The 25,338-nt window shown below is 36.5% G+C and overlaps 1 protein-coding gene across 1 annotated transcript in view; it reads left to right on the top strand.

Annotated features, from left to right (window-relative positions):
- Positions 1-8,530: 8,530 nt before the first annotated feature.
- The window catches only part of LOC107845793, a 38,100-nt gene continuing 21,292 nt past the window's right edge, over positions 8,531-25,338 (top strand). The window contains exons 1-3 of the mRNA XM_016690275.2: positions 8,531-8,933; positions 9,069-9,180; positions 10,076-10,259. Coding sequence (XP_016545761.1) covers positions 8,736-8,933; positions 9,069-9,180; positions 10,076-10,259 — 494 coding nt within the window. The 5' untranslated portion in view covers positions 8,531-8,735. The remainder of the gene's footprint in view (positions 8,934-9,068; positions 9,181-10,075; positions 10,260-25,338) is intronic.

Raw genomic sequence — 25,338 nt, 5'->3', positions numbered from 1 at the left:
ACCTCTCTTATGAAGAAATTCTAGTCGAAATCCTTGACTACCAGATTCGTAGACAGAGGAACAAATAAGTCCCTCTAGTCAAAGTTCTTTGGTGGAATCAGTCTGTTGAGGGAGATACTTGGGAAGCAGAAGAAGACATGCGGACCAAGTATCCTCACCTTTTCTCTGCAGACTCGGACCAGTCCAAGGTAATAGTTTTCCTTAAGCTTATTCAGTTTCATGTTCAGATTTCAGTTACAAACTTGGTATCAGTTACCATTGCATGTTCAGTCATGTATTCAGATATGCATGTCCAGCATGAGAAACTTAGCTTATCAGTAATTCCAGTCATGCATTCATGAATCATGTTCAACTATGTGCTCATGCATCAGATATGCATGTTCAGCACGATAATTTAGTGTACCAGTGATCTCAGTCATGAAACCATGTTTCAGTTATACATGCCCAGTGTCTTAAGTTCAGTCTCTCAGTATTCTCAGACTCCGCAGACTCATTCGAGGACGAATATTCCCAAGGGGGAGATAATATAAGACCCCGCAAAATCCTTAGCTTAATTCAGTCCTCTAAGCTTGTTAAGGGGTCCCAGAATTAGAATATTCAAGCTAAGTATTCAGACTTAGTGTCATTCTACCTTCAAAAGTTGGTGAACTTATTTTATGGCCTTTACGTCTATTATAGGTGGATATTTAGGTTGATTCATGATCAGGAATTTCCGTAGGTATTTTCGAACAAGTTTTGGATTTTTCAAACTTTGTTTGAAGCTCTTTTGGAATCTTAAAATAGTGGATCAACGAGATCTTGGCACGCCGCATCGACTATCGCGTTGATAAATATTTTCCTCAGCTCTCAGCGTCAATTTCCAGTGAGTCGATGCGATGTGTTGGCTATCGAGTCGATGCCAACGACGAACGAGTCAGTTTGCGCGTTGATGGTATAGTTTTTCAATCATTAAAAAACTGCATCCTCGGGGGTATTTAGGTCTTTTTACCTCAACCTTGAATCCCCCAAAACACGAAATTTATCACCTTAGAGAGCAATTAAGCTCATATTTTCTCAAAATTGCTCAAGAACAAAACCCTAGAAAATTCAATTTCAAATCAAGAACTCAAGATTCCACCATCAACTTTCAGAAATTTCTTAACTAAGGTATGTGAAGTGTTTATCCATGGGCCCCTTCCACCCTTGTAGTCCAAGAAACTATTTTTAGACTTCGAGTATATGAATTCTATGTTGTGTTTGATAATATCCATGTTTAAAAATAATTAATTGGGTTCCAAATCCATGTTTCATGATCAATTTCATATGGGGTTAATTGATTTGTATGTGTTACCATGTGAAATCATGCTTAAGCCTTCAAATAGTGAATTTAATATTGAAATTCTGTGCTCACATGTTGATTAGTACTATGTGCATAATTTATGCCTTTCAAATGATTGATGAATTTAACGTGTGAGTTGAATAGTGCAGTTATATCATGTTAGCATGTGTTTAAGTTCATGACATGCAAGTGTTTGTTAAAATGCCCCAATGAATGAAAAATGATCAAAAGCTTAGTTTACATGTTTCAAGTTTATGACATGTCTCTTATTTTGTTTTATCGAGTCCTAGGGGTACTTGTACCCGACAATTTAGCTGATTATTTAGAGCCATGGTCAGTCATAGTACAGTAACAATTACGTCACTATCAGTAATACCCTTAGTCAATTACAGAACTCAGGAAAAACTCATTAGACTTAGTATTCTTCCAGTCTAGTTCTGTACTCAGTCCAGACCTCAGTAAACTCAGTCAGTTAATAGAATTCAGTAGTTCCCGATAGTCTACGAAACTTAATATACCTAGTTCAGTTCAGTTAAACAGCAATATTAATAATAACTTAGTCTGGCCTAGTACAGACTTAAAATTAGTTCAGCGTTTATTCAGTTTAGAGTAGGATTCAACACCTAGTTAACACAGAGATGGGGGCATTCTTGCCAGTAGAGGGTTTGACTCTTAGTAGAAATCCGTGCGATACAAAACTACGTAGCCAGCGCAGGTTGAGATATCTTCCTACCAGATATATTGAGGGATGATATATCTCATTCGAGTTATCCTCCCAGCGAGGGTTGATGGAAGAGCTTCCTGTCAGAGAGGGTTAACTCACAGCTTATCCTTACCCGTGGCACGGTATTGACACCCTTCTAACTGGGGTTATAAGTTGGACCCCAATCAATTTAGAGAGGGGCATGTCGGTTAGATGATTACCTTCCATAGTCTCAGTTTCATTCTTAGTCTCAGAATAGAACTCAGCTCAGTTCTACAGATTCAGGACTATTAGACATAGTCACTCAGCTTAGTACGGAACTCAGTATGGTTCCACAATATTCAAAACTATCAGATATAGTCATTCCAATAATCAGTAATATAGTATTCGTAAACTCAAATATCGATTATCAGTATTCAGATTCAGTACTCAGTATTAGCACGATCTCAGTTACAGTATATGTATTCATGTATGTACTCTTACTCAGTCATACTCATGTTATTCAGTTTTATTGTGCATGCATATGAACCCATGCATTTTAGCCTACCTCACCGAGCATACCAGTACATTCAAAGTACTGATGCATGCTTTTCTTTGCCTATGATGTCTTATATCATAGGTTCAGACGCACGGGCTCCAGAGCACCCTTATATCATGCTTATTATTTACAGTATTGCAATTTTATTTTAGTAGATGGAGTTAGTTGGTGGCTTGTCCCATCAACTCCACAGTTCAGACAATTAGAGGCGTTTAAGACTAGAGTTTTTTCAGACAATTGTTCAGTTTTTCAGTACTTATATTCAGATTTATTTACACATATGAACCTTATGGCATATGTTTTCGCCTATTTCCGTAATCATTACAGTATTTCTTACACGGTTATTGCAGCAAGTACCAGTCATGGGTTAGCTTTCGATCCTTCGGGATTATGAGCACCGTGTAGCGTCCGGGGTACAGACTCGGGGTGTTACATATATCATGGAAGGTTGGTAGATAAAAGAAATACTATCCATACATCATAGAAGGTTGGCAGATAAAAGAAATAAGATGCAATCCTCATTTTAAGATGATTACTACACCACAAACAAGTTTAAAGGACTAGAAAGGCCAAGAAAATAATAATGTTATATACATCCGATCTAAAAAACATGAGATGACGGAAAACTCATAAAAAAATATGATTTGGAATCTGAGGTATATTCCTAGTGATTAAGATGAAACAACATTTACGACATGTTTCTAAACAAATTACAATCCAGAGAACATTTTAAAATATATATCAAGATAAATGAGATTATTTAGTTTCTTTTTTTCTTTATCAACCAAGCATATCACTAACAATTTTAACAAAATAAGAGACAAAAGCAAACCACATATTCATTAAATCTAAGAAAAATAAGGAAAAAAGTTTGGAGAAATATTAGAGTTATAGGGCAGCGAATTTGGGGAGTTTTAGATTGTAAATCTAAACTCAAAACATCACGATTTTAAACTTATTCGCACAAAGAAATTCCAAAACTTAAAGAGAGACGAAAGGGACGAATCCACACCTTTTCTGGTGCAGCAAATGTGAGATTTTATGTCAAGTAGTTTCTAGCGATTTAACTCAAACCCAAGAAAACTTACTCTAGAGACAAAGCAAGAAGTGACGGAGAAGTTATCGAATCAAAAATTCACTCTAGAACTGAAGCAAGAATCAATATTCTCGGACCTTTATTTTTTCTCCCTTTTATTTTCTCGACCTTTTTTATTTAGATTTTTATCTCCGATTTCAAATCTATTTTTAACCTTACCCCCTTTTTTTGTGTTTTTCTTCACAATTAGAATCCCTTTCTTATGAATTTGCTCTATTTTTCTCAATTTTTTTCTCGTTTTTTCACTTCTCTTTTATTGATGTCTATCTAAATTTTCCTTCTCCTCTCTATAGCAATGAAAGACCTATATTTATAGGCGAATTCGGACTTGAAAGTTTGGATTCGAAACTCAATTTAAACAAAATATAATGAAAAAAACTTGGTTTGAAATTGATTCGAAATTCTGAAATAAATCTCTTGTTTTTCCAAGCTATTAATGGCGACTTTGACTCCCTTTTTTCGTTGTTATACGGATTAGGGGATTGCTTTTTCTGTTCTTGAAGGATTCATGGGCTGGAGGGTCGATTTTGGTAAGATTCTCATAGGGGGCAGCTATGGCTATAGCCATGGTGACGCGGTAGAGGTTTAGGGGTTTTCCGATTTAGGAGTAGGAGTAGAGATGGGAGGAAGAAAGGAGATCGGTGGTTGGTGTTGATATGAGAAATACGATATTGACTACACGCTGCCTTTTTGGGAAGAGGCAATGCACGTGACTGATCTCTTCTCAGTGAAAAGAGTTGAAAAAAAGTTATTGTACTAATTGTTGACTAATGATATGGGTCGTTCGATCGTTTGATCATACGGTCCAAATTTAATATAAGAATATAATAAAAATAAATTATATACATAAATATAAAAATAATTAAATAATTAAAAGTTTCGAAACTCTAGGACTAGAAATAAATTAGAGGGCTAGATCAATTTGTTCTAGTCGGATAATTTTGGACTGATTTTGATTCATGACCGGACGATCCTTAAGAGATTACCCTTAAAAATAATAGTAAAAAAAAAAGAAAAAAAGGAACATGAATGTATATACGGATAAATACATGAAAAAGTCAATTTTAAAATGAATATTTTTGATCCGTTCGATATTTGATCGGATGGTTCGAATTTAATTTAAAGAGAAGAGGAAAGGGGAAAAGAAAATAAATAAATATATAAATAATAGATGATTAAATAAATAAAAAAAAATTATTTATACCAAAAAATTTTGGGATCCTTTGGAATTAACACAAATCGATGGATCAGGTTAAATTGTATCTACTGAGGTGGAATGACAGAGCGAACATAGGAAGTATACTGAATTTCGGGCTAGTTTTCGTACTCTTGGCTAAAACTTATAGATAAAGTCTGGCTCGACTAAAAAACAAAAATGAAATTGAATTGTGGTCAACCCGAATACTCTTTTTCTACTGAAATTAATTTTATCGATGCCTTCTGCTATCCTAAAGTTATTTTGGTATGGACGTGTATAAATTACAAACATAATCTGTATAAGCATCCAATTTAACACCTTTTTACAATTTAATATTAACAATATATAATTATATGTGTAAAAATAAGAATATAATAAAATATATATAAAAATAAAATATAAAATATTTGTTTTATATAACAAAACATAATATATATATATATATATGGTCACAATATCGCCTAAAATAAAATTAGAAAAATGCGACTGCGAGTATCAAAAGATATTTTGTGATTTTGATGTTAAAATATTTAATTATATTTAATTAAAATAGATTCTCTTTTATTATTAAAAAAAATTGTAGAAATAGAGATAAAAATAAGAGTCTTATTTCTTATTTAATTTTTAAAAACTATTTAGGTCCAAGAAGCATCGGAAAAGTAATTAAAGGAAAATGGGCGAGCCAAAATTGGGTGTCAACAGTTGCCCCTGAGTGCCCGAAGATTTGTGTGAAAATCTTTGGGAAATCACGTTGACTAACCAATTTTGTCTCGGGCAAAACAAAATGTTTGAAAGATTATGACCAGACTCCGGTTTTTGAGTTGCCAACATATCTTAGGTTTTACGAGAAATTAGGTCATTTGTAGTTTGAATCATAACAAAATTTGGTAAACATCAAAATTTGCCCAGTGTAGAATTATGGTGACACTGAGTTTTTTCGAGGATGATAACAATGATTTCAACATGAATGGAAAAGGATAGGGTGCAAGTTCTGAAATTGGCTATTCAGAATAGCTGGGGATGAGGAGACATTGGATAAAATATTTGTTGAGGATTTTGAGAGAGAAGGAGATTGTGGGATTTCAAAAATTGCCAGTGTCAGATTATGACGACACTGGGTAATGACACTAAAAATTAAAAATATGAAAAATTCGAGTCGAGCTGGGTTGAGTTTCTTCGCCGGAATCCTTGACGTAGCTAGGGATACTTAATATTCTGCTAGCTTGCCCCAGTTTCCTGCTAAGAGGGTAGTTCCACGTTGTACTGCATGTTCTTGCAAAATAGGCAAAAGGATGAAAAGTATTTGTTGTTCAAAACTTGTAAATTGAAATTGTAATGTAAAGAGTAGAGTTCAGATATACAAACTAGTATTGTCTCCATTTGTGGAGGCCTTCGATTGGAGGGATAATAACTGTAATGTAAATAGCCTCTGTCGGATAAGTAGCTGCTTGAAAGTAAAAGCCTCCGTCGGCTGAGCAGTAATTGAAATGTAAATTGCCTCCGTCGGCTAAAATGTAATAGCCCTCGTCGACTGAAATGTAAATAGCCTCCTTCGGTCAAAATGTAAATAGCCTCGTCAACTGAGCAACTGCTTGAAAATAAAAGCTTCCGTCAGCTGAAAAGTAATGAAATGTAAATAGCCTTCGTCGACTGAAATGTAAATAGCTTCCGTATGCTTAGCAAAATGGGTTCATTATTTGTAGCCCAAATTAATGGGCTAACTCAATAAAAATTAGACTTTAATTAAATTCATAAATATTTGGACTTAAATAATTAATCCAATTATATTAACCCGTAATATTTATTTGGGATTAATATATTTTGAATTTAATATAATTCGAATATTTTACGAATTTTAATTTAATAAAATTTCGTTGCCCACAACATCATTTAAGACATGTCTGCTTCGTTGATTCAATTGTGATTTTACTCTATCGCCACTAATTTATTATTATGATCATTTAAGCATTAAAAGCTTAGTAAAATTTCATAAAAAAGAGTAAAATAAACAAAATGATATGTCAACATAAAAAAATTGATTGACTATCAAAATTATATTAGTGTCATATGAATTGGGATAAGACAGAGGAAAATATAAAGTAACATATATTATTTGAAAATGAGATAAAAAAAGTATTGTAAATAACAATAATTAACAAAAATATTTAAAAAATTGACTGATTGCCAAAATTTTATCCGTGCCGCATAAATTGTGACGAAGAGAGTATTCATATCTTATTGAAAAATTATGTAAAAAATATTATAAATCACATAATTAACAATTTAGAAAATTTTAAAATATAAAATATTTCTCAAAATTATATCATTGCCACTTAAATTGAAATAGAAGAAAAAGTATTATAAATTACAATAATTAAAAATCTAAATTATTTTAATGATTAATTATGGGAAAAGTCATCATTTTCATCCTAAACTATACCCAAAAAAGTCAAAAACACGCCTAAAATATTAAAATGACCTAATACACACTTATACTATATAAAAGTGATTTTTTTTATTCCTTAAATCTGACGTGAAAAAAAATATTTAAATAAAAAAAGATGTGTCTGAATAAAAAATTAACGAAAAAAATTAAAAATTAAAATATTGCCCTCCCTAGCCCCAAATATCCATCTCCCTTCCCCCACCCTCAAACTATCTTCTTCTTCATCACCCATACCCCCAAACTCAACCGCACCTCCAAATAATGCAATTTCTACCCATCCTATCCTCCACCCCCATTGAATCAACGATAATTTCACCTTTCACCACCAATTTTTCTCACAATATCATTGATTAATCATCTAAGCTATCACTATTAATATTCTAACTAATAAATTTTAAATTTTTAATATTTTTGATAGATTTGTTCCACGCATCTTTTCTTTCATTCTAAAAGAAAAGATTTCTTGTCTTTTTCTCACTGAAAAATCAATAAAGAAAAAGAGAATTTTTTTTTAAGGAAAGACCATAGGTTACGGATGATGAAAAACATAGTTAGAAGAAATTGATTGCTATGATAATTTTGTTGGTGGGATAAAGTTTATAGTGTTGAATATGGTGTTTATGACCTCATAACAACGGAAGTTTTGAACATTAACCTCATAATAATGGAGGTTTTGGACACTGACCTCATAACAATGGAGTTTTTGGACATTAAAGAAAAAATAAAAAGAAAAATTTATGAAAATAATAAATTTATTTTTTTTGTATTATGCTGACGGGACAGACATGTGTGACGCACCGCACCACATGCAAGTGGTATAATGCTTTACATGGTGTAAAAAATTCACTTTTATATAATATAGGTGTGTGATAGTTCACTTTAATAGTTTAGGTGTGTCTTCAACTTTTCGAGTATAATTTAGGATGAAATCGATTACTTTTCCCATTAATTATCTAGATTCTATTTACGTCACTATATTATGCCCCTGCTAGCACCACCATGGATATCTAATCTAAGTATACAATATATATCTTAAAATATTTAATTTAATATGCCTTTATTTATTTAATGTAAATTTCTTTATTTTTAAAAATTTATATAACCATATAATTAAATTTGTGCAAGTAAACAAACAATATACTTATAATTACACTATAATTACAATATAATAACTAAACATATCATTATAATTACTAAAATCCATAATTACTATCTTATTATTAATTACACCAATTTCAATTAACCTCAAATTACCTCAAATTTTCCAATCAAACTTGGTACGAAAACAACTTTGCTTATGGTTTCAGACAATTTTGCAATTTTAGTCCGACTGAGGGGGCACAAGGATAATTGGGAAGACACCGGTGTGTGAAGTCAGAAGTCTAAAGTCGAAGGTCGAGTTGGGAATCTTATTCGGATACTGCCGGCTGGTGACTATGAGTTTGGCACTCATACAAGGCTACTCCTCGGCGGATGAAGAAGAGCAAGAACACGAACGCGAACACGAATCTCAGGACCACAAATCCTCTGACGAGGAAAACGACGACGTTACGCAGAATCGTTACAAACCCTTTTTTGACCCTAACCCTTCTTCCTCTTCCTTGCTTCCGTCTGCTCTTGACGCCTTTTCCGAAGTAATTTAAATTTCCCTACTAAATTTATTTATGATGTTTCAATAGGAGCAACAAAATGATGAATCTAAGGCAAAAAGAAAGAATAATCCTTTTGTGCGTGCTGTTTGAAACATTTATTTTTGAAAATTATTGGAGATTTCAGGGCCACCGGAGTTTTTGAACAGTGTTGAAGAAGCTGGAAAGGATGTGGATGTACAGCGACACGGTCACCGTAAGTACAGCAGAAACAAGAATGATTTACCAGCTGGTACTTTTCTAACTACTACACCTATTTCTGCATGATTGTGTTGCAATTATAAATTTGGCACATACTTGTTATATGAATCATTTGGCGTACTTTCCTTTAATTGGGGCTTGAACAATTCATCATTTTTCAGATTAATAATACTGAAATTTTGATTACAAAATTAATGATGTGGTTCAGTAGTGCTCAGGAAGATTCTTGTAGTTACACCCAAAGCTCTACTAACTCAAGAAAAACCAAAAGTCTGAAAGTTCTTAGGCCAAGTCTTCTGGCAGAGCTTAAAATGTAAGTACATCCATTATCTCTTAAGTTCAGAAAATTTGTATATCCGACTATCTTCACATATTTCAGTTTGCGGTCTAGAGCATTAACAAGGTACATTTAAGCATTAATTGAGAAGGAAAAATCTAATATTATAGAATTAATACCTAGTAAAGAGAGTGGCGAACCAAAGTCAGATACTTAATCAGCAAAAACTAGACTTGTGTAGGGGCTTAGATGTGTTTGTTTAACCTTGTAGCCATAGCATAGGAAGCCAAAGTGAATGCAACTTAAATAGCTTATAAGTATAACGTTCATAGGTCTTGTTGAAGCCTGTTTTCAATCCAATGTTTTTACTCTGCAGACTCCCAACATTTAATCCTTTAAGGTAGAGAAGTAAATCCAAGAAAGAATGATATTTCTCCAATGGTTTTATGCTGACAAGTCTTTTCTTCAAATTGGGCAATGCCAATTTTTTGCACTAGGAAGCATCATTAGGTGTATAATTTTATCAGCTACCATCAAGATATTTGTTCCTCTTCTTTGTCTAGTCATCTTTTTGGCAATAGAGGAGAATCTTTATAGGTCACGCTTTGTACATTTTCCATATTTTAAAAAGAATCTTTCACTTTTATAGGTGCCATTGTAGAGTCAAAGGCTCAGTTAGTAGGGATCCATGAGAGGGTGCGAAGTGATGTTGGTGGGGGCATCCCAAAGACAGTCACTGGTCAAGCAAATGCTTTTGTTGGCACTGTACAAAGAGGAAAACCTATGGCAACTGCGAGCTATCATGGTGCAGAAGATGCAATAGAGCTTCTGAGGTATGGTGTTAAGATCTTTAGGGAAGGCTCGATTCACAGGGCGATATATAAATTCAACTTGTTTAAAGAGGGGCTGAAACCTTAGAGTTCAATGGAAGAGAGAACTCTGATCTCTTGACTTTTGTTGAAATACGACTTATTGATTTATACCCCCGTAGATAGGAGTCATATTACATCAATAGTCTAATCCTTATGAAAGTAGGAAACATAAAATTCTATTTTAGAAAGTCTAATCCTTATGAAAATAGAAAACATAAACTCCATTCTAAACTAATAAATATAGCTAACTCTAATCCTTAAGAAACTATAAAGAAGTCTTATTCTAGAATAATAAAGAAAACTACGTAAAATGTAATTAAATACTTAATTAAATGACTTCCATGCGTCCACAACTTTACTTCCCTCACTTTGAAAGAGCTTGTCTTCAAGCTTGAATTTCAGGGCAGTCATCCAGAACATCTGGAATAGTGTCAACTGTATCAACCAGTTCCAGCTCTAGCCAAGAGACTAAACAAGCAAGTTGTATGTGAAACCCAATCACTCCTACTTTTTCTGCTTCAGTTGTATGTTGATTTTCAAAAATTGCTCGTAACAATGTGCCTGAATTAATGGGTCGTCGGTGTCATCATAAGTAGGAAAATTCATCTTTGCATACCTTGGTACTGTTGAATGGGATGATTTTGATCGGCTAACTGAATAGGCGGTGGATTGTCTTTACTAGGAGGCATTGTTGATCTATCAGTCGTAGGGGCGCTAATCGACTCAAGTTTGTGGGTTGCTGGTTTTGTGGAGCCAATTTTCAAGCTGGACAATTGTTCTTGGGCAACTTGGACAATTCTTTCGCCAAGGCGTTGTTCCATTGCTGCAATTTTAGAGTCCATTAGGGTTTCTATAATTGCACGTTCTTCCTGGGGTTTGGAATTGATCTTGTTGCCATTGTGTTAGGATCTGATACATTGTTAGGTTCTTTAGGGAAGGATCGATTCACGAGACGATATATAAATCATCTCGTTAAAGAGAGGATGAAACCTTAGAATTCAGTGTAAGAGAGAGCTCCAATCTCTTAATTTTTGCTGAAATATGGCTTGTTGATTTATTCTTCAAAAGCCCTTTATAAATAGGAGTCATATTACATCAATAGGCTAATTCTTATGAAAGTAGGAAACATAAAGCCCTATTTTAGAAAGTCTAATCCTTATGAAAGTAGGAAACATAAACCCCATTCTAAACTGATAACCATTGCTAACCCTAATCCTTATGAAACTATAAAACATAAGTTCTATTCTAGAATAATAAAGAAACTACTTAAAATATATTAAATACTTAATTAATTGACTTCCACGTATCCACAACATATGGTTTATCATTTCAATGTAGCGGTTTATCATTAGAATTTCAACTTTGAAAGTTTGGTTAATATCAACATTGTCGTAAATTGATGCTATAGTTAGTTATTTTAATTGACAGTTTGATTATTCAGATATGTTTGGTATTTTAAATTTCCGTAACTTGTGTTGTTCGCTTTAGTATATTATGCGGTTCACCTCTCACTTTGCTCTTCATGCCCTTTGGATTTGGTCTCTTTGTTGGAATTTTCACAAGGGAAACACCTAGAACACAGGTGAAATCCCCTTCTTGTTCAAATTCTCATGGGTCAGCACTGCTTCTTTAGCTAGAAGCCATGTAAAATGGTTCACTTTAGAAGGAATTTGTGTTCTTCAGATCATCTTCCATGGTAGTCCTTTTCCTTTGCGTCAGAAATATTTAGCTCCTTATATGTTGAACTCAATGGAAATGTGCCTGTGCTATCCTTTTGCCATATCAGTTTGTCCCTTTCCATTGTTAAGTTGTTGAACTCAGCCATTGTATTGAGGAAGGAGGCATTATCTCCCGTTCCCAATCATTTAAATGTCTCCTGAGATGTAAATTCCAAGCTTGTTCACCCCACATTTCAGATGCAGTAGCTTGTTGTTGTTGGAATAGAGAGTGCAGTACAAGATATGCTAGCTTCAGGGGGTGTTACCTATCCATTTGTCATTCCAGAAAGGAGCCTTTATTCCATTGCCGACCTTAATTCTGATTCTGGACTGCATAAGTGGCCATAAGTTCCTGATTGCTCTCCACACAATGCAGCCATATGGAATTATTACCATGTGCGTCATCCATGCATCTTTCATTCCATATTTGACACTAGTGACATCCTTCCATGACATGTTATCCTCATTTATAAATTTCCATAGCCATTTCATCATCAAACTCTGGTTTTGCTTCTTTAAGTTTCTAATGCCCATGCCGCTTTCTTTTTTGGACACTATCAATTCCCCCATTTAACAAGGTTGAACTTTTTCTTCTCTTCACAACCCTTCCATAGGAAATTTCTTCTCACTGCATCTAGTCTACTAATCACACTAGCAGGGATAGGAAACATTGACATCATATAAGAGATGAGAGCACCGAGGACACTGCTAGCTAAGGTCAGTCTTCCTCCTCTAGTCCTCTAGAGAGATACTGACTTTTTCAGTTCACCAACTTCTTTTCACACTTTTCCACTACATTCCATATTCCCTTGGACTTATTTTTTGCACCCTAAGGCATCTCAAGATATATGGTAGGAAGTTCCCCTATTTTGCCACCTAAGGTCTCTGCTAAGTGCTCTAACTGAATCACATCATTAATGGGATCGATGAAACTTTTGCCCCAATTAATGTGTAGACCAGAAACAACTTCAAATATAATAAAGATTGCTCTTAGCACCAATACTTGTTCAACCTTAGCTTCAAAAAACAGTAAATTGTCATCTGCATATTGGAGTTGAGTTATCTCCATGCTGTTTTCTCCACCAATCTGAAAACTATGTATCCGTCCCCTCTCCATTATTTTAGTTAACATGATGCGGAACAACCCACAAATACAAGATAACAAGATGATAACAACACTAAGAAACAAGCAACACCAGACGAACACAAGATAACAAAAACAACACTAACGATTTTGCAATAAAAGAAAGGATAGGTAGTGAGATATACACTATTACAAGAAGTAAGAACCAAAGGATGTATCAAATCCTTGGACCCTTAAGACCAATAATAGCAACACCACACTCTTACTTGAACCTAAGAGGGAATCCACCACTCAAGAACCCAAGTTTCTAGCCAAAATGCAACACTAGTGATTCCACACTAAGTGCTACCCTATTTTCGGTTTTCACTACACTCTTTCTCAAGAGATGAGTTCTTTCAATATCATTTAACAACTAAGTGAAATAACCCTAAAATGTTCTACTTATCATCTTGTATAGATGAAGACAAAATGACCAAGGTGCCCTTAATGAGTGGGGCGCCTATGGAGTGCAAAAGAGGGACATAAAATGACCAAGACACCCTTAATGAGTGGGCTGCCTTGGAGTGTGAAGAAGGGGCAGTCATGGAGTGTTAAAAGCTCTTCTTCACACTTCAACATATGCAATCCCTTGTGTCATTTTGGCCTTCACAATTCTTCTTTATCACTTGGACTCTTCGGGTGCCTCATCAAGACAAACTCCCAAGCAACCTTCCACATGCGACATTGCTCCATTGAGTTCCCAAAATGGGTCCCCCATGCGTGTTCTTGTGCCCTCAATGTGCCTACAACCGGATTCTTCATGTGTTGGCCTCGCATGATGTCATCAAAAGATAAGATGGCTGCTTGGCTCGTATCATCCTCCCCTTCTTGAAAGGATTCGACCTTGAATCCATACCTTGCAACATCAAAGAAAGGACAAAAAAACACAACATCCTTATGACATGAGGGTTAGGGTTAGTGCAACAAAAAACATCATCATGCCAAGGTGGTACACACTTGAAATATAGCCAAGGATCCTTCGTGTTAAACATGAGAAATCTATTGAAAAATGCACGAAGGAGTTGGCTATGGAAGCCACCATCTCTACACACATATATTAGAAGGGTATCACACAAATGGGGTTGATCCAAAGTAGTTTCAAGAGAAGACTCTCTTCTTGACCTACAAATGATAAAACCTTGGTCAAGAATGGAAACACACAATGGTGAACCCTCTTGGAGCCTTTCATGACTCCTTTTCTTTTAACCCTTCATCTTCGTTGGAGTTCTTTCCCTTGCACAATGTGGGTCCCTCAAGTATGAACCCCCAAGAGAGATGTTCCATTATAGGGAAGGATACCAACATCCTCATTCAAGCCTTGTCGTGTAGACCGAGCAACAAGTTAGATGTATAACAATATCCATATCCCAAGAGGTTACTGGGGTCAAATGGGTGAAGTAGCCAAGGACATAAGTTTCGGCTATTCCCATTTTCCCCTATGGCGCCATCCCTAAAATTAGGCTACCCTTTTTATCACCATTGGAAATATCATGAGCAAAAAAAGGGTTGAGAAAGGCGTTCCACGAGTCAACTTCAAATATTGGGTTCTCATGCATGCACTTACTACTAGTTTCAAGATATCCACTAGGAGTATGCCTAACAAAAGAATCACATAAAGAAGAAGTAGATGGAATTTTTGAACATGCACCACCTTTTCTTTTAAGAGAGTAATCCGCACATAGATACAAATCACCATGAGCAGCAAAGGGATCACAATAAAAAACATTTTCACAAGAACATCGCAATTCAAGTTTCCTAAACATTCAAGCAAATCAAGGTCACTTTCATCCGATTGTTCATTTTCACGATTTCTATGAGCAAAGCTAACAATAAGGCTTTCATCACACAACATGCTCAAAGAATCATCTCCAATCTCATGATCAACTCTATCAACATCATCACTAACTTGAGACTCATCAAGCACACCATACACATGCTTAAGTAGTGGACTACATTCATGAGTAAGATGATCATTATTCACATCCTCACTAGTTGTTGGCAACTCACATACCAACATAGACTCACCTTGGTTTTCACAAGGGTCAACTAGTGTGTGAATACTCTCATCACATGGCAATAAGACCTTATTCAAGTTACAAGTGCTAGCACTAGGAGGACACAAATCATTCTTACAAGAAGAATCAATTTTGTCATCTATAGGAATAACTAGTGCTTCCTTACTTACAACAAGAATTGGATCTTCTTGCAACCTAGCAATATCAAGAGTATCACAAAGGGAAGACTCATGCCATTCTCCTCTAGGCAAACCACCAACTACATCCACTTGGCTACTACTAGCCACATTACAACATTCTAAGTTTGTATGTGTGTAGGAGATAGCATTTTTACCTTCTATCCCACATGAGGTATGACCTTCACCTTGGTGTGTGTCATAGCAGCCCATTTTCTCCTTTGGGAAGCTCTCATCACAAGGGAGTTTTTGATTAAGTGGCGCTTGGACAAGAGGAATTGGATTTGGTGGTCTAAGTGTGGATATCAATTGGCGTAGCTTTTCAAGGTTTCGTTTAAAATCTTCACAAGCGGCATTGAAAGTATCGTCACCCATGGTACCTAAAGAAAGACAACAACAAAGAAAAACCACAAACTAGTTAGCTCAAAAGTATCCTCACCGCACTCTCACACCTTCGGTTGCCTCACGCTTGGCTTTACAAGTGTTGAAAGTTGGCTTATAATCTGTGAGACGTTGAGGGATGATATCTACTTTTGTACGGAATGGATTTTCGTTTGAAAGACTCAAAGAAATCTTGTTCGGACTTGAATCAAGGAATTACAACGATTAATTAAAAAAAGATAAAAGGACACAAGGACGCAAACACGAAATAAACGGACTCAAAAACTAAATCACAACCTAGTAGATAATTACTAGTTTGTCAATTAGTATTAGAATCAATAAATGAAACTAATGAAACAAAGAAATGAAACTAAGAATCCAAAATTTTGAGCCTAAAATTGGTGAGTTGTACGAAAATGGGTGACGTGGCAGCCTTGGATTGGTTTTTTTTTTTGAAAAGTTCTTATTTTCCATCTTTGAAATTTTGTTCAACTTTCAATTTTGGAAGAGTATAATCGGTTTTGAAGGGGAAGACAACAAGTTTTGGAGCCTTTTTCACATTAAAAAAGGGTTGACCTTCTTTGCACCCTTTTGGCAAAACACCTTTTTAAAGGGTTGTCGTTAGTCTTGGAATGTCCCCTTTCACTCTTTTGGTAACAAGTCTTTTGGAAGTTTTTTTTGTCCCCTTCTTTGGTGTATTTTTTTTTTTTGGGGGGGGGGGGGGGGGGGGGGTTGTAAACAAGACAAACAAAGACTTCACTCTTGTCTACTTGGTTTTTGGACTTCTTGTAACAAGACATGAAGATTGGTCAAGAACACCAAGAATCTTTAATAGAGATTTGAAGACCATGGTTCAAGTTGAACCCCCAAATAACAACACCCTTTTCAAACTCAAATCCACAACAACAATACCAACAACACACCTTTAAGCTTCGGATCCACAACAACACCAACAATCACACGTTCAAGAAAGAATCCGCTACAACATATAGACAAACTCAAACTTGGATCTAGGCTCTTTTAGTGTTAGTGAAGAAGGAACTAACACTAGAAACTATCAAAACACATAAAAGACACCTAGATCTAAGTTACAAATTTCGGCCAAAGACAAAAAATGGGACAAATTACTTTTTTTTTTTTTTTTGAGGTTTTCGATTTTCAACACTTTTTTTTTGATTTTCAAGTTAACAAGCCCAAGATTGATTCCGTAGGAATGAAATCAATCCTTGCTCTGATAGCAAATGATACAGAACAACCCACAAACACAAGATAATAAGATGATAACAACACTAAGAAACAAGCAACACAAGACGAGCACAGGATAACAAGAACAACTCTTAACGATTTTGCAATAAAAGAAAGGATAGGTAGTGAGACATACACTATTACAAGAAGTAGGAACCAAAGGATGTATCAAATCCTAGGACCCCTAAGACCAATAATAGCAACACCACATTTTTACTCCAACCCAAGAGGAATCCACCACTCAAGAACCCAAGTTTTTCTAGCCAAAATGTAACACTAGTGATTCCACACTAAGTGCTACCCTAGTTTCGGTTTTCACTGCTCTTTCTCAAGAGATAAGTTCTTTCAATATCATTCAACAACTAAGTGAAATAACCCTAAAATGTTCTACTTATAATCTATTACAAGATGAAGACAAAATGGTCAAGGTGCCCTTAATGAGTGGGGAGCCTATGGAGTGCAAAGGAGGGACATAAAATGACCAAGACACCCTTTATGAGTGAGATGCCTTGAAGTGTGAAGAAGGGGCGATCATGGAGTGTTAAAAGCTCTTATTCACACTTCAACATATGCAATCCCTTGTGTCATTTTGGCCTTCACGGTTGTTCTTCATCACTCGGACTCTCTCGGGTGCCTCATCAAGACAAGCTCCCAAGTAACCTTTCACACGCGGCATTGGTCCATTGAGTTCCCAAAATGGGTCCCCCATGCGTGTTCCTATGCCCTCAATGTGCCCACAACCGGATTCTTCATGTGTTGGCCCCGCATGATGTCATCCAAAGCTAAGATGGCGTTTGGCTCGTATCACATATTACTCATTCCTTCCATTGCTAGTATAAGCAAAACGGGTCCTCTTGCCTTGGAACCTTTCTGAGATGGGAAAATACCATTTGGGTTCCTGTTAACTAAATATGCTGATACAATGTTTTATCCATTTGATCCACCTTGTGCGAAAACCCATTCTCTGCAACATATGTATGAGGAAGTCCCAATTCAAGTAATCATATGCTTTTTGGATATCTAAGTCGCATAGTATACCTGGCCTAGAACTTCTAATACAAGCTCAATCGGCTCCACTCCTTTGGGATCGATGCTTCAAAGATTACATCTACAGATCCAAGACTTGGTCGTTTTAGGGGATCAAATACGTGAATGGAGGATAGCTTGAAAAGAAGCTATATTTGATGATATCCTCCAAGGAAGGAATGTGCGACACCGCATTTGGATGATAGCTTGGGCTTCGAGAGAGTATGGGCGCCCATTTGCATTATTTTGGCTCTTGGGTCACTTTTGGGCCTATCTTGTATTAAGTAGCCCATGGCTATAAACAACTGGGTTTCCCTTTATTTTACTTGGTTAATGAGTGATAATGTTTTGAACACACTTGAGAGTGTTTTTATGGAAACTTGTTGGGAGTTCATTGATTGTGTGAAACATGGGTTGCTCGAGTCCATCCCCGTGAGGTCCTCGTAGGGGTTTGATGCTTGTGATATTTCGATAGAAAGGTCTTCGGGTTTAATATACCCTTAGGTTGTCCTCTCTTTATCATTTTGTGTCAATATGTATATCCTTTACTTTATTGTCTCGTTTCCTTTGTTTTCTCGTGTTTTCGTCTTTCGTATCTTGTCTTGTATAATTTGGTATCAGAGCCGATCTTGATTTTGTTCCTACGAAGTTAATCTTGGGTATTTTATCTTGAAAATCACAAAAAAAAGAAGTGTCAAAAAAACAAAAATCCCAAATAAATCACTATTCCCCTTTTTGACCCTAGGTCAAAATTTGAGTTTTTGATTTTGTGTTTTTCTTGTGTTTCTAGTGTTAGATTTGTGTTAGATTTGTGTTCTCTAACACTATAGGAGTCTAGGGTTTGAATTTGAGCATAATTCAAGTCATTTTGAGTGTTCTACCATTGTTGGGGGCTTGAACTTGAAGAAAGTGAAGTGGGTTCGAAAATCTGGAATTTTTGGTTGAGAATTTGAACAAATTGATGCTTGGAATGTGTTTAGAAGGTTGAAAATAGCCTTGGTACAAAATTTCATCGCATTACGATCATCGGTAGAGTTAGGGGATTTCACGTTTTGGTGTTCCTGAGAGTTCTTGAGGGAGATTCAAATCTTCATTTTGAATTCTTATCAAAAGGGAGTGTTTGATCCAAAAAGAGCCAAGGAAAAGGTGTTGTACTTGTTTATTCTTGGGAATAATCCAATCTATCAAAAAGAGAAAAGAATCAAAAGGCATCAAAAAGGAATATTCCAAAGGAAGAAGACAAGGGAGAGTACAAAGGAGGGGACCACAAGAAATTCAAGGCTTCTTGAGCTTGAAAAATCAATTGAGGAGTCCCAAACTATTGAAATTTTTGTCCATAACAGCCCCAACAACACCAATCCAAGTTTATCAACCTCTTTTCAACATCAAATTCAAGTCCTAAACATATCTCATCACTTTAAAAACTCCATTGCTCAAGGTTTGATTTCTAGTTTCTTTTCTTGATACTTAAACTTTTTTGCTTTGATTTTTAAACACTAATTAACAACTAATAATTGTTGTATTAGTTGATTAATTGGTTTTTGAGTCTATTTTCTTTTGTTCTTTCTTTGTGTGTTTTATTGTGTCTTTCTTCATCGAGTCAAGTCGTTTGACCTTCAAACGCATCATCAAAGGCTGCATCATTTCTTTCTCAATTGTGTCAAGAAGCTATGGGTGGAGTAAACATTGATGCCCTCTTAGAGGTGGTCCTAGGGATGCGACAAGATATGAAGGGCATGAATGAGAAATTGTTGAACATCGATTGTGGATTGGAAATGATAGAGGGTAGGTTGGCTAACATTGGGAGGAATTTAAAGGCTTCGTATCCTAGTCCTCAACCCATGTCCAAACTCCCTCGAACCTACTAAATACGACACAAGTTCTACAAATTATTCTACAACCACTCCAAATCCAAATTGAAAAGACTAAGTCCAACATGGAACTTTTGTTGCATGCTAACTATGATGCTAGCATTTTACCTAGCATCGCTCCTTCATTTGTGCAGGTTTCATGAACAAACAGTCTCAGAGGAGGATGCAATGCAAGGAGAATGATTTATGAAAATGAGCTTAAAGGCCTAACGGAATTCTTACCAAAGGATTTCAAACTTGAAAAGTGCAACAACAAGTTGATAAAGGAGTTGGATTCGAGGACGAATCCTCTTCAAGAAAGGGAGGATGATACAAGCTCAATGGGCTCCACTCCTTTGGGATCGATGCTTCAACGATCACATCTACGAATCCAAGACTAGGTCGTTTTAGGGGATCAAATACGTGAATGGAGGATAGCTTGGAAAGAAGCTATATTTGATGATATCTTCCCAGGAAGGAATGAGCGACACCGCATTTGGATGATAACTTGGGCCTTGAGAGAATATGAGTGCCCATTTGCATTATTTTTGCTTTTGGGTCACTTTTGGGCCCAATAACATTTAGGGTCCCTTTTGGGCCCATCTTGTAATAAGTAGCCCATGGCTATAAATTGCTAGGTAGTTAATGAATGGTGGTGTTTTGAACATACTTGAGAGTGTTTTTTTGGGAACTTGTTGGGAGTTTCATTGATTGTGTGAAACGTGAGTTGCTCGGTTCCATCTCCGTAAGGTCCTCGTAGGGAGTTGGTGCTTGTGATATTTCGATAGGAAGGTCTTTGGATTTAATATAACTTTAGGTTGTCCTCTCTTTGTCATTTTGTGTCAATCTATATATCCTTTACTTTAATGTCTCGTTTCCTTTGTTTTCTTGTGTTTTCGTCTTTCGTATCTTGTCTCGTATCAACTTCTCTGTCTGTTTTCCTCACATTCATTGGCAATCAAAAGCTATGTTGCTCGGACTCTTCAAAAATGTCGACGGGTGCATGTCGGATCCTCTAAATATAGTGTTTTTATGTAGGATCCCACATGGATGCGGCAATATTTTTGGAGTCCGAGCAACTTAGATCATGTGTTCTCTATCAACCAACTTGCTTATGACCTTTTTAAGTCTTTCTAATATTTTTGCTATGGTCTTATAGACCCCTCCAATTAAACTCCTCCAATTAAACTGATGGGTCTATAATCATTTATCTCCACTGCTCCCACCTTCTTTGGTCAAGGCCACAGAAGTTGCATTGACTCTTTTCAACATACCCAGTTTTATGAAAATACTTGATTGCTGCAACCAAGTTTTCTCTAATGGTCTCCCAACGGTGGAAAAAAAAGCCATTGACTATTCGTTTGGATTTGGAACTTTGTCTTCTACTTAAAATCTTATGCTCTCCCGGAGTTCCAGTTCACCAAAAGGAGCCTCCAATAAGATGTTATCCACTTCCCCAATCTTAGGGCAATTTCTCATATCAAGATGTGGTCCTCATATTTCCGACTCCATGTATAGGTTTTCATAATAAGAGACTGTTTCTTTCTTCACCACCGTTGGGTCATTTATCTACCCTTCGCACCTTCAACTCATCAATCGTGTTAATTCTTCTGTGTGCGTTTGCGGTTTTGTGAAAAAACTTGGTGTTTCTATCCCCTTGCTTGAGCTAGATCGCCCTAGATCTCTGTCTCCAAGCAATCTCCTCCTTGTTTGCTATGTCTTCCAACCTATTGTCAGGGTCAATTTGGAAGCTGTGAGAAAATATAAGAGAAAAATATTATTGAATTGTTGTAACTACATTATTCCATTGAGGCCTTATTTATAGACACTACATTCCAATCATTTTCCTAATAGGATACTACGTTACAATCCTTTTCCTAATAGGATACTATGTTACAATCCTTTTCCAAGTAGGATTCTATATGCCATTCCTATTTCCACTCATATTCTAACACTCCCTCTCAAGCTGGTGCATAGAAGACATGTACCGAGCTTGTTATGGATGTAAGTAACACGAGGATGAGTGAGGGACTTGGTGAAGATATCTACAAGAAAACTGATAAGGACTGCTCTGGACGTCTGGAAAACCTCAATTGAAAAAGAACAAACTAAAAAAGTGATCCGAAAAGTAGTAAACATCGCTAGAAAGGCGATTTGTCACTAGAAATTTATCGGAAATTGGTATAAAATATATGGATCATCTCGAAATCTAGAGACGAGTAGATCTTGAACAAGAAAGTCACCGAAAACTTAGCCGAAACATGCTGACAAGCCAGATTATTAGATTTGAAGGCTGAAAAGTGACTACAATCTGGAGAAAAAAATTATATGGGCAGGGTCGGAATGATGATACAACCCTACTAAGAGAAATATGGGTAGGGTCGGAATGATGGCACGACCCTATTGAGAAATAGGAATTATATGGGTAGGGTCGGAATGACGGCACGATCCTACTTGGAAAGAGAAATTATATGGGCAGGATCGAAATGATGGCACGACCTACTGAAAAAGAGAAATTATATAGGCAGGGTCAGAATGACTGCACGACCCTACTGAAAAAGAAAAATTATATGGGTAGGGTTGGAATGATGGCACGACCCCACAAATTAGATCTGATGAGTCATCGAAACTATGTAAATTAAATCTGAGGAGTCACCAGAAAGATGCACGGGGCTATGCAACTTAGATATGAGAAAGTAGTTCGGAAATATGCACGGTGCTATGTAAATCATCAGATATGAGAAAATAGTCATAAAAAAGAAGCACAGTGCTAAGAAAAATAGATATGAAAAAGTAGTCACCGGACACATGCATGGTGCTACGCAAAGATATGAGAAAATAGTCACTAGAAAGATACACAGTGAGTCAGTGACCCAACTTTTGGTAACATAATCATTCGCCAGACGGGCGACATATATGGGTTATAGCCGCCCGCCGGCAGCGGAAACTCTTTGATTCTTTACCAAGATCGTGGAAGCTCTGATACTATGTGAGAAAATATAAGAGAAAAATATTATTGAATTGTTGTAACTACATTATTACATTGAAGCCCTATTTATAGACACTACATTCCAATCCTTTTTCTAATAGGATTCTACGTTACAATCATTTTCCTAATAGGATACTACGTTACAATCCTTTTTCAAGTAGGATTCTATATGCTATTCCTATTCCCACTTATATTCTAACAGAAGCCATCTCACCTTCCTGCAAGGCTCTGCGTTCCTGTATTTCCTCTAAATCAGAAAGCTGAGGCAAGATATTTTGTTTCTGAATTCCTAAGTTTCCTTGAGCTGTCTTGCATCACTCTTTCAATTTAGCATTCACTGCTCTTAATTTGGTGACTAGAATAAAGTCGGGATTTCCCCTGCTTGTAAAGGAATCCCACCACCCCTTCACTTTCTCATTGAAACCTTCTGTATGCAACCACCAATTTTCAAAAGGAAGAGTTGGTCTTTTCGCAGTCTCCACATTGAAGCATTATTGGAGAATGATAAAAGATTACCCTCTGTAGCATAGACTGCCTGATGTTCCTGAAACCAGCATTCCATTCTTCTGATGCTAGGAATCTATCAAGCCCAGCAGCAATATTGTGGCTGTCTCCTTTTTTCCAATATTGTGTCTGACTCTTTTTTTCAGGTATACTTTCCCTATGAGCTCTAGATCAACCAGCTCCATGTCTTTAATAAAGTCAGAAAGATCATTCATTGCCTTGCTTATCCTGTTACAGTTCTTCTTTTCAGAAGGATGTCTGGGAGTATTGAAATCTCCACATAGGACCCATGGCTCTTCACGCAACTCTTCACGCAAACCCCTTGCAGCACCCCACTTCCCCCAAAGTTTCCTCCCTTTCTTTTCTACTATTTAGAGCATAAACCACGTCATGTGCCAGTTGAAAACTTGGTTCTTTCCCTGAAACTACAAGAAACGGAGTACATCCCTACATTACTAATTATTCTATCCCATTCCCTTGTATCCCACATGATCACAATGCCCCTTCTAGTCCCGCTAGCTTCCAATTGGATATAATTTACTTAATTGTTCCCCGTACTTCTTTCACCATGTCTATAATATCCCTTGTAAGTTTTGTTTCCTGGAAACATACTACATCAGCTTTCATGATGTGCAACATATTTTTAATCAGTCCCCTTTTCCTGCTACTGTTCAACCCTCTAACATTCCAAGACACTATCTGTATCTTCATTGATCTTTTATTGCTAGGTAACCCCCTCTGTTTCTAGAGCCATAGCTCTAGAATTTTGCATCAAGTTAGACCTTTCAGCTCGTTAACCCCCTCCTTTTTGACAGTGATTTGTATCCCTTATTTAGCTGCGTGCTGTTAATCGTAAAGAATAATTCCTGAGCTTTTGATACAAAATAAAAGTACGAAAACGAAAACTAAACTGCGACACGAAGACAACAAAGATAAAGATAGATAGGAAGGTAATAAGATAGACACAACGTAAGGAATTGAAAGCAAATAAAGGGTATATCAAACTCTAAACCCTCAATCAATTAGACCAAACAAAACACCTAAATCTTACGTAGACCTCAAGGGAATCGGATTCCCAAGCAACCCACGTTTCTAAATGAAGTTTCAACACAAGCGATTCCACGCTTGCCTCACACTCTCACAAGTGTTTACATTCATAATTCATCAAAGTCTACTTACTAAAATGAAATAAGGTTCTATTTATAGTCTATGCTAAGTTATTACATCTTATGGGCTCAAAAGTTGCCCATTTGGAAAGACAAAAGCATAATAGCCCATTAAGCATCCGCTTGAGCACTTCTAGAGCATATGGGGCGCACATGGGGCACATCCCAAGGCATGTGGGCTGTTTTGACCTGCTCTAGCAGATTTAGAGCGGGTTGGGCGCACCTTCAAAACATGTGGGGCGCATGTCATCTTCCGGGGTCTTTCTAGCCCCCGTTTGCCTTCCCTTGATCTCTCTTAATGTCCTTGACCCTCCTTGATCATCATAATCATTCAATTGTCACCTTTTGGCAGTACCAAGGAGTCACCAAGCGCCTCTTGAACCTTAAGCATCCTCTCCCAAGATTCGGAGGCAATTCGGATTGTATTATCCTCTCCTTCTTGAAAAAGATTCGTCCTTGAATCTACAACCTTAAAGCACAAGAGAAGAATACACAACCAAGATTTCCTCGAAGCACAAGGGTTAGCACAAGGGTTAAGATCAAAATATCCATGCCAAGGAGACACCCATTTCAGATATAACCAAACATTCTTCAAGTCAATGGAAGAGAAGTCAACATTTAACCGGCTCACCTCTTTTACAAAGGCACTTCACAATCTCCTTCTTGCGGCTATACATCTTCTCCATACTCTTTATTTTGCACTTCGACTTCTTCTTGCTCTCCATCTTGCGGTTTGCCATCATTCTTAACCGATTTAATGGCAACCTCTTCTTTAAGATAGTACAATCTACTCTCTCTTAGGATTATATTCCTCCGGTTTGGGCACTCACTAGCCTTGTGCCCCCAC

Source organism: Capsicum annuum, chromosome 10 (assembly GCF_002878395.1).
Source record: "Capsicum annuum cultivar UCD-10X-F1 chromosome 10, UCD10Xv1.1, whole genome shotgun sequence".
Lineage (NCBI taxonomy): Eukaryota > Viridiplantae > Streptophyta > Magnoliopsida > Solanales > Solanaceae > Capsicum > Capsicum annuum.
The sequence above is the reverse complement of the archived record's forward strand: the minus strand, read 5'-3'. Positions and strand labels throughout refer to the sequence as shown.